This window comes from Bison bison, unplaced genomic scaffold (genome assembly GCF_000754665.1).
Source record: "Bison bison bison isolate TAMUID 2011002044 unplaced genomic scaffold, Bison_UMD1.0 scf7180017864456, whole genome shotgun sequence".
Taxonomy (NCBI): Eukaryota; Metazoa; Chordata; class Mammalia; order Artiodactyla; family Bovidae; genus Bison; species Bison bison.
Genome location: NW_011495018.1, coordinates 5,056,314 through 5,067,088, shown reverse-complemented (window position 1 = coordinate 5,067,088; position 10,775 = coordinate 5,056,314). Strand labels below are relative to the sequence as shown.

The window sequence follows — 10,775 nt, the reverse complement described above, 5'->3', positions numbered from 1 at the left end:
CTGGGATGACATGAACCTTGAGCCAGAAGGAGCGAGGCTCGCAAGTACTGGGCTAGGGTGTCTTCCGTTTAGGTGCCCTCTAGGGCATGGGTGTCCTTGGCTTTGAGAGTCCCTTAGACTGCAAGGAGATCCAACCAGTCCATCCTAAAGGAAATCAGTCCTGAATGTTAACTGGAAGGACTGATGCTGAAGCTGAAACTCCAATACTTTGGCCACCTGATGTGAAGAACTGACTCATTGGAAAAGACCCTGATGCTGGAAAAGATTGAAGGCGGGAGGAGAAGGGGACGACAGATGAGATGGTTAGATGGCATCACTGACTCGATGGACATGAGTTTGAACAAGTTCCAGGAGTTGGTGATGGACAGGGAGGCCTGGCGTGCTGCAGTGCATGGGGTCACAAAGAGTCGGACGACTGAGCCACTGAACTGAACTGAACTGAGGGCCTGGGAAAGTTGTGTAGGGCCTGGCTGGAGGCAGGCTGGAGGGGTGTGGGTCCTTGAGGTTAGCAGGGCCTGTCTGTTCAGAAGCACCACGTTTGTCCTGGTCAACTGGTCATATGCCTGTGGGAGGGTGGTGAGCTGGGAGGTACGTTCTGGGTGTGGTGGCCACTCCCAACAGGCTGCCCTGGGCTCAGAGGAGCGCCTGGCTGCCTGCCGGCCTGCACCTCTCTCCAGTCATGGTGTCGGGGCACTGGGGCTTAAGGTGGCCATTGTGTTGACTGGTCGATGAGAATTACAGTTTCTATGAGGGCCTTTGTGCCACTAAGACCCAGAGACAGGGAGATCGAAGGAGCACTGGTCCCTGATAATAGAAGCCTGGAGCCTGGGCTGCAGGCCCAGTGACCTTGCCAATATGTGCGGAGTGGGCACAAGAGCATTGCCCATCCTGCCCACCCCATAGATGGGCCGTTGTCAAGACCAAATCCATGCAGGTGGCTCAGAGTCTGGATCTGACGCTGAGATGACTGGGCTCCATCTGAACGCTATTGCCTTTCTTTCTTATTTCTTGGCTGCGTGAGCTCTTCATCGTGGTGCACAGGCTTCTCTTGCTGTGGTGTACAGGCTCTAGAGTGCAAGGGCTCAGTAGTTGTGGCGTGTGGGCTTAGCTGCCCCCATGGCATGTGGGATCTTAGTTCCCTGACCAGGGATAGAACCTGTGTCCCCTTCATTACAAGGCAGATTCTTAAACACTGGATCACCCGGAAAGTCCCCTCCGCTGCTTTCCTATCTGTGAGCTCTGGGCAAGTTACAGAGAAACCTTTAGGAGCCTCAGTTTCCTCATCCGTAAATGGGCTAACCATACCTCCTAACTCCCGGGTTAGTATTATGAGGATGACAAGCTCTTAGCGCGTCGGTGGGCGTGTTCTCAGTAAATTAAGTGTAATCGTGCACCTGTTCATTTGTGAAATTCAAAACTCTAAAGACTTCCCCAATTCACCCCTCCTTTTCCCTTAACTCACTTTCTAGATCCAGTTTCTTTTTCTCAGCCCATCGTCTCTGGGGCCTCTGGGGTGAGCGTCCTAAAGCACAGATCTGGGCCTTGCTTCCCCCTTGGCTTGGGGGTCATAGCCTTGCCCTCTGGCCCCATGTCCACCCCGACCCTTCATCTCACCTCCTGCTCCATCCAGGCATCCAGGCCCGGAGGGCTTTCCAGACCCCAGCACTCCTCACACTGCTTCTCTTGCCTGAAGGGACACCCGTGTCTCGCCTTCTCACCTCGATGGCCACCTCTTGGTCTGCTTTCCCTGATCCCTCCAGGTGGTATGAACGTCTCCTTCCTCTGGACTCCCCTAGGCCTCCGGAGGCAGGGTGTGGGTTTGCATGTGTATCTGGCCCCGTAGGCTTCCCAGGTGCAATGCAGAAGACATGGATTTGATCTCTGGGTCATGAAGATCCCCTGGAGCAGGAAATGGCCACCCACTCCAGTATTGTTGCCGAGAAATCCCCTGGACAGAGGAGACTAATGGGCTACAGTCCATGGGGTCACAGAGAGTCACATGACTGAGTGACTGGCCCCCAGAGGGCCCTGACTGGTAGCCCCGGCCTGCCTTTCGTAGGTTGGCACTCACCTGGACTCCTTGTGGTGACCAAGAAGGACCCTCTGATCAGGGGTTAGGCTGCGAGGCTCCAGAGAGGAAGTGCTGCTTCTGCGGTCTGAACTGTCAGATGGCAACAGCCAGATCCTGGAGCTGGGCCAGACTCCCACCCTGCAGCCCACATCCTGCCCTGGGCTCTCAAAGTGGCCTTGGTGAGGATGCCAGCAGGAGCCCTGGGCAGTGGCTGTGCAGGAGACCCTGCAAGAAACCGGGGAGCAGAGGTGAATTGCTTGCTGCTCTGGAGGCTGTGAGTCTGAGACCGAGGTGTCAGCAGGCTGGCGCCTCCCTGAAGCTGCTCTCTGTGGCCATTTGCAGGCGGTGTCCCCATACGGCCTTTCTTTCCATTCTGCGCCCCTGATGCCTCTTTCTCTCCCTTTTCCACTTTAATATAAAGTTCTTTATTTGGCTGTGCCAGGGCTTCACTGTGGTTTGCGGGATCTTTAGTTGCAGCATGCAGACTTTTACTTGCGGGATGTGGGATCTAGCTTCCTGACCAGGGATGGAACCTGGGCTCCTTGCATGGGGAGTGTGAGGTCTTAGTCACTGGACCACTGGGGAAGACCCCCTGAGGTCGCTTTGTGCGTCCGAATTTTTTCCTTTTACAAGGACACCAGTCAGATTGAGCGGGGTCCGTCCTAATGGCCTCAATTTAACTTGATCATCTCTTGAAAGGCCCTATTTCCAATTATAGTCACATTCCGAGGTACTGGGTATTGGGGATTCAGCACAAGAATTTGGGGGACAAACTTCAGTGCATAACCATGGGTCCCCAAAGGACAGCCAGAATGGCACTGCCCAAAGATGGAGGGGTGGGGGAAGGGCAGATACTCACCATGATTCCTGACTGCCTCTTCACCCAGGCCCCCGCTGAAAGCTGTGAGCACTCTGAGAGCCAGAGACCGGAAGTTGCTCCTCTAAATAAGTTTAAAAGGAAGACGCTGGGAGAATCCCAGAATTTCCCAAAGAGAATAAGGTACTTTAGAGGTTCCTGTTGTTGGTCAGTTGCTAAGGTGTGTTCGACTCTTTGCAGCCCCGTGGACTTCAGTATGCCGGACTTCCCTGTCCTCCACTGTCTCCCGGAGTTTGCTTAAGTTCATGTCCATTGAGTTGGTGATACTTTCTAAGCGTCTCATCCTCTGCTGCTAATCCCACCATGACAATAACACTGCTCCCATTTACGAGTACTGGCTCCGACTTTATGGTCCCCCTTCTTTCCTCACCATTTTTATGTTTTCCACTACACTTCTGAGCACTTGGAGCATGTTGACAACCCTGTTTTAAGGTCTTTGTCTGCTGTTAACAATGACATCATTGCTGTCATTTCTGTTTGTTTCTACTGATGGTTTTGTTTCCCTGGTTACAGGTCATGTTTTCCTGTATCTTTGCCTGTCTGGTCATTTTTGGTTGGATGCCAGACATTGTGAACTTTATATCGTTGGGTGCTGGATTTTATTGTATTCTTTTAAACAGCACTGGATTTTGTATGGTATTCTGTTATGTTACTTGAGCTCAGTTTCATTCATCTAAGCTTGCTTTTTGGCTTTATACTTTACTAGAGCAGCCTTTGGTCTAGGTCTAATGTAGTCCCACTATGAAGGTGAGATCCTTAGGAGGTCTCTACTTGTTCCACTGTATATTATGAGGTCTGTCCACTGAGGGTGAAGGTAACACCAACTCCCCTGTGAGCTCTGGGAATTATTTGGGGCCTGCTTCTTCCTGTGTTCTTTCCACAAACAGATTCATAGGGTTTCAATCCTCATGTGCGTAGTACTCAGAGACTCAGTGGAGCCCATCTGCAGATCTCTGGAATTTTCTCAGTGTGGACAGCTCCCTTCTCCTGGACCCCATGACCTGCAAGTCCTAGCAGCCTTGGCATTTCTGAACTCTAACATCTATTTTCAGTGAGTGAGACCCCAGGCTTAATTTAGTTCTCCTTCCTGTGCTGCAGCCCAGAAACTGCCTCCAGGAAGCCAGCTGGGCTCCATAGGACGCACCTCATTCATTTCTCTTCTTCAGGGTCACAGCCCTGCAGTGCCTCGTGTCTGGAAACCATCACTTTATCTGGATCCCCTCCCAGTGGAAGCTCTGCACCGTTATTAAATCTTCCAGATGCTCTAGAAGTCAGGCTACTTTTAAAATGAGGAAACTTGAAACACTCAGGTAACTTTCCCAGAGTCAGACAGCTGCCAAGATGTTGGTCATGTGTCTGCCTGACTCTGAACACTACCCTGTGCGACTGGACCCTGAGAGAGTCCAGCCTCCAAGGGCAAGAACTCGACTGTCTCAGGCCTTGCCACCTGCACCCAAGGCTCCCTCTGTTTCAGGATGCTCCCCCTCCTGAAGAGATATCTGCAGAGACATCACTTTGTCAAAGCTATGGGTTTTCCTGTAGTCATGTACTGCTGTGAGAGTTGGACCATAAAGAAGGCTGAGCACCGAAAAATTGATGCTTTCAAACTGTGGTGCTGGAGAAGACCCTTGAGAGTCCCTGGGACTGCAAGGAGATCCAACCAGTCCATCCTAAAGGAAATCAGTCCTGAATATTCATTGGAAGGACTGACGATGAAGCTGAAGCTCCAATACTTTGGCCACCTGATGCAAAGAATTGACTCAAAAGACCCTGATGCTGGGAAAAATTGAAGGCCAGAGGAGAAGGGGGTGACAGAGGATGAGATGACTGAATGGCATCATCAACTCAATGGACATGAATTTGAGCAAACTTCAGGAGACAGTGAAGGACAGAGAAGCCTGGCATGCTGCAGTCCATGGGGTCACAAAGAGTCGGACACAACCGAGTGACTGCACAACGACAACCCCTTTCTGCAGGCATCCCGGCCCGCTGTCCCAGAGCTCATTTCTGTGTGTGCTCAGCGTGGGGAGGACTGCTTGGTCTGCATTTATATTCAAAGGCACATCTGCCCACCAGGCACACGGGCTCTGCAGGCAGCATCCTCTACCGAACAACCTATTTGCTCTACGGGGCTGGTTGAAGTTTAACATCAAGGGTCTGCCTTAATGATCTTCATGGAGAATGCTGAGCAGGGCACCTGAAATGTACAGCAGAACCCAGGTGACTGCAGCGAGGCCGGTCCAGGAACTGTTTCATAAGCTGCTTATCACATCTCAAGCCCTTCCCTTCCCCTGCTTTAACTTTACTTACTAAGAAATTTCAAACATAAAGATGAAACACGCATAAACCTATCACCTAGACTGAATAATTTTGCTTCATCTTTTTTTTTTTTTTTTCTGCAGTATTTTAAAGTAAATGACATACTTCCAAACACTGCAGCATGCATCTCTAAAACATAAGGAGTTTTCCCAGAAAATGTATTTATTTTTGGCTGGGCTGTGTCTTCACTGCTGCCCGTGGGCTTTCTCTAGTTGTGGTAAGCAGGGGCTACTCTTTGTTGCGTTGTGGTGGCTTCTCTTATTGCGGAGCTCGGGCTCCAGGGCTCAGCAGCTTCAGGGTCACAGGCTCTAGAGCTCAGGCTCTGTAGTTGTGGCGTGTGGCCTTAGCTGCCCTGAGGCAACCGTGATCTTCCGGACCAGGTATTGAACCCACGTCCCGTGCGTTGACAGGCGGATTCTTAACCACTGAACCACTAGGGAAGTCCTAAGGATTTCTTTTGATATATTATCTATAATATATTATTATATAATAATGTAACAATAACTGTCATTAATAGTTATATTAATAATAATAACCATTATTACACTTGGCAAAATAAATAATTTAAAAATATTATGTACTATTGGTTCACAGTTAAAATTGTCTCTTGTCCTTAACAACTTTCAGAGTTGGTTTGCTAAGAGCAGCATCAGTATCCAGTCAAGAAGTGCGTTTCTTATATTTGTTAAATTTTTTTAAACTTAGAAGAGTTCTTTCTCATTTTTTTTTTTTTTAATTATACTGACTTATTGGACTTCCCTGGTGGCTCAGACGGTAAAGAATCTGCCCATAATTGTAGGAAACCCAGGTTCAATCCCTGGGTAGGGAAGATCCTCTGGAGAAAAGAATGGCAATCCACTCCAGGATTCTTGCCTGGAGAATCCCATGGATGGACAGTGGAGTCTGGCGGGCTACAGTCCACGGGGTCACAAAGAGTTAGACATGACTGAGTGACTAACACTTTTACTTTCATTGACACCAGACCACTGTCCTATAAGAGCCTTCCTTCTATCTTCATGTAACTATACAGGTTTTCCTCAACTTATAATAAGGTTACACCCTAATACATCCACTGTAAGTTGAAAATATCATTAAGTTGAAGATATATTTAACACACTAATCTACCAAACATCATCACTTAGCCAAGTCTATGTGAAACACACTTAGAATATTTAAAAAAAAAAAGAAAAATCCTTGGCCCGACCACAAGGCATATGGGATCTTAGTTCTGCGGCCAGGGGTTGAACATGTGTCCCCTGCATTGGAATCATGGAATCTTAACCACTGGACCACCAGGGAAGTGTCCCCTGACTTTCATTTTCTTAACAGAGTACTTAAGTTAGCCTATAGTGGGGCAAAACAAAGCCTGTTTTATAAGAAGGTGTTGAATATTTTGTGTAATTCATTGGACACTGTACTGAAGTAAAGAGCAGAATGGTTGGTTGTCTGGACACAGAATGATTGTATGTATATTGGTCATTTCCTCTCCTGACTGAAGGCTGACTGGGAGCTGTGGCTCCCACCTGCTGCCCAGCGTCAGGAGACAGAACTGTATTATTAGCCCAGGAACAGATTCAATTCAGTTCAGTCGCTCAGGCGTGTCCGACTCTTTGCGACCCCATGGACTGCAGCATGCCAGGCTTCCCTGTCCATCACCAACTCCCGGAGCTTACTCAATCTCATGTCCATCAAGTTGGTGATGCCATCCAACCATCTCATCCTCTGTCATCCCCTTCTCTTCCCACCTTCGATCTTCCCAACATCAGGGTTTTTTCAAATGAGTCAGTTCTTTGCATCAAGTGACCAAAGTATTGGAAAAGATTGAAAATTCAGAATTCAAGCTAAGGTTTGTACCGAATGCACAGCACTTTCGTACCATTCTTAAGTTGAAAGACCTTAAGTCCCACCATTCTAAACAAGGGGTTCTCAAGGGTTCTTGTGGGGTCATTTAACTTTTTCCTCAGTCTTCTCTTTTTCCTGTAGCCTGGAATTTAGATGTGAAGTCTTGAGTATACTTTTTTTTTTTTTTTGCGGGGAGAGGGGGATTATACCTTTTCATTCTGTGTGGCATTAGGCGCTGTGACCACATGCTGGGTCATGTAATACAATGCTAACATCTGCTACTGGATCAAAGCAGCGGCAAGTACATGCCTCACTGCACACCGCATTCTTAGCTTTTCAGGTGGTGAGTAGACTGTGATGAAGCCCCTTGATGAAGTGCGTGAAATCCCCACATCTCTGTCTCACTCTCCTCTGTTCCTGCCCCATTCACTGTGCCTTCTGCCACCTCCACCAGGCAAGATTTTGCTGAATTGGTCTCCTAGGTTTGCATTTGTGAATGTGGAAAACTTTTTCCAACGAAACAAATTAATTTTAATTTTCAAAATCTAAATAACGTGTAATGCAAAGTCGATTATGCTTTTTCACGGCCCCCTCTTAGGATTCTGCCTTATCTTGGGAGGGGCCCCTAGTCTGAACTGATCCTCAGGCCTGGCCCCTGCTGGGAACCGCAGTGCTGTTGGGCGGGTCATACCTGCAAGCCAGCAGAGACCCAATTGCTGTGCGAAGCCCGGGAGGGATGGCTGAGATCAGGGGCCCACCCATGGCGACTCAGGAGTTAAAAACACCAACTCACTAAAACCCCCAGGGCTCGTGGAGTTGGAGACGATGCCAACCTAGAGCTCATGCAACCACAGGGCAAGGAGCCAGGCCTGGACTCAGTTTCCAGCCTCTAGATGGGACCACTGCTGGAGTCAGCCAGGGAACCCAGACAAACCTCCCAGAGCCACATGGATGGTGGCCAAGCTTGGGTACATATCGAAGTACCGGGATCAAAACCTCATTGTCTCCAACATGTGGTCTGTGGTTCATCTGGAGTTTTAAAATTCTGTTTCAGAAATTTCTTTATTTTTAAAAATTATTTGACTGTGCCAAGTATTAGTGGCAGCACGCAGAATCTTTAGTTGCAGCCTCAGGACCTTCAGTCGTGGCGTGTGGGATCGAGTTCCCTGACCGGGGATTGAACCTGGGCCCTCTGCATTGAGAGGGAGGAGGCTTAGCCACTGAACTACCAAGGCAGTTCCAAGAAATTTACTTTTATCACAGTCTTACAAAAATATGCAAGTCCCATAACATATATATGTATTTTTTTTTCAGTGTGTCTCTTGTATCAGAGTGAAAGTGGAAACTTATAGTAAGTGTGAAGCATGATGTTATTAGGCAAAATCCCTGGAGGCAGCATCAGATAAGAAAACCAAGTATAACTAGAGGATGTCTCACCTGTGCAGCTGTATCTTCTCCTTTGATCCTTAGAAGAGGCTGGCATCATTGCCCGTAGCTTATACACAGAGCTATCAGAACCCTAAGGTTTAGGAGCAGAACAGGCTAGAAACGGAGAGAGAAGGTCACACAGCTGGCAAAGGAAGGCCAGGACTCCGAGGTGCATATGGCTCTCAAGCTCCTCATCTTTCACTACAATATGCCATATGCCTCCATGTGTAGCCACACAAGCAAAACCAAAACACTGGACACAAGAGAGATCAGTATCATTAAAATGTTTCCCAGGTTTTCATTGCAGAATTCCACATTCCTGATGAGACCAACAAGGCCCTTCTACTGCAAGCTCATTCCGTGGCCTTTCCCCTGGTTTCCTGTGCTTCAGGGAAGACTGAAGTCCCCTGAATCATCTGTGCCCCTTCCCACCCCAGTGCCTTCCCACATGGGGTTCCCCCTGCTAGTCTCTGTTTTTCCTTAAAGTCTGGGCAGCTTCTGTTTTCCCAGAAAGCCTGTTCTGACCTAGAGTAGGTCAGGCCATCATGTCACTGGTCTCAGAGTGTCCTGCTTCTCCTGGATAGCACCTTCACACCTTCAGGGGTCAGGGTGACCAGGCCACGGGTTCAGGGCCTGAGCTCCTGAGGTTTCTAATTTCCACAGGAGGTTTTAAGTGCCTGCATGTGGCTGCGTGTGATTGGAGCCCAGTCCGTTCCGTCTGTGGGACTCAGGTTCTTTATCAGTAAAACAGGGCCTGTGACTTTCTATGAATCTGTGGTTTTTTCTGTGAACTCTCAAGTCATATGTTACCCTCTGCGTACAGGAGGTTACCTCTCAGGCACCCAAACGGATAAGCTCTTAAGGAATCCTCAGGCGTTTAATCAGTATTCTGGGTGGAATGCTGAGATTTCCTTGTCTCAAAGTAGCCCGGAAGGCAGGTGGCAGGCCTTCTCTACATCAGGATGGTGGCCTTCCGGGTCTTCCCCAGGCCCTCCCAGCCCGTTCCCTGATCTCCCCCACCCAGCACTGTCCCCCATTGAGCCTTCCAATCTTTTTACCGTCCTTCCTCCAATCCTTGAAGGCTGGGACTCCCCTGGGGGTCTAGTGGCTAAGACTCTGAGCTCCCCATGCAGGGGGCTGGGGTTCAATCCCTGGTCAGGGGACTAGATCCCACATGTCACAATTAAGACCTAGGGGCAAGCCAGAAAAAAAAAAGAAAAAATTCTTGAAAACTCCCCAGCCTACTGCCATTGTCAGTGGTTCTTGGGGGTATGAGTTTATTCCATGACACCAAGTGTATTCCATCCTGAGGCTGTCTCCTTCCTCCTTTTGTTGGTTTTGATGTTTCTATTCTTTTCTGAAATTATGGTAAAAATAAATGTGTGTGTGTTAACTTGAAGAAAATCTGAAGCCCTCCCCCGCAATCTTTTCCTGGTGCGGTAAACACAAGAGCCTGAGGACGCTTAGCACAGTGGATACCAAGTTCCTAAGAGGCCAGTGTGTCTGCTCCAGGCCGGGACTGGGGTTTCCTTTCCAGGCTAGCACCCTCTCTCCAGTTCCCGACTCCCCCTTCTTCACAGACCTCCTGTCCTACTCAGCTTGCAGAGGCTTCTGGGACCAAAGGAGGCTGAGGTCTCTGGGTCAATGCACTCACTCCACAGTCCAGCAAGAGGTCACCTTCCCGCAACGCCCCCTAACCGGCCCCCCCCCCTCCCACCCCTGCCCCACCCCAGGCCAGCACTGCGCTGGCTCTTCCCACTCTCCTTGGGTGTCTCCACCCAAGCACTAGGAGCCAACCTATGTCTTGTTATCCTACCCATCACCTCCCCCTCCCTAGCTTGGCTAGTTGGTGCTCAGCGCACTGGGCGCTGGGTAGGTGCTCAGTTAACTTTTGCCAAACGAATGAATGAATGAACCACGCGCTCCGGGGAAGGCTTCCTCCCAGGGATCCTGCTGGTTTGCTCAGCTCCAGGCCTGTCCCCCAAACCAGGGGTGGGGGATGGGGGGGGAACCTCACATCACTGGGAGTCGGTCTGATGTAGAAGTTTCACGAATTGCCAAGACTCCCCCTGCCCGCTTCTCGGCCAGGGTACACCCCCTTTCTGGGTGTATGAGATCCAGCCCTCGGGAGGGCACCCCGACTCGCAGAAGTCCCGCACATCAGGAGGAGACGACAGCCCCTGCGGGGGGCGCTCCTTTGGGGGTGGGGGTCGTGGGCGCGGAGCGCGGGGCAGGGCC

The 10,775-nt window shown here is 49.8% G+C and overlaps 1 protein-coding gene across 1 annotated transcript in view; it reads left to right on the top strand.

Moving 5' to 3' along the window:
• Positions 1-2,168: 2,168 nt before the first annotated feature.
• The window catches only part of DOCK1 (dedicator of cytokinesis 1), a 570,389-nt gene continuing 561,782 nt past the window's right edge, over positions 2,169-10,775 (top strand). Inside the window, exon 1 of the mRNA XM_010859569.1 lies at positions 2,169-2,319. Coding sequence (XP_010857871.1) covers positions 2,169-2,319 — 151 coding nt within the window. The remainder of the gene's footprint in view (positions 2,320-10,775) is intronic.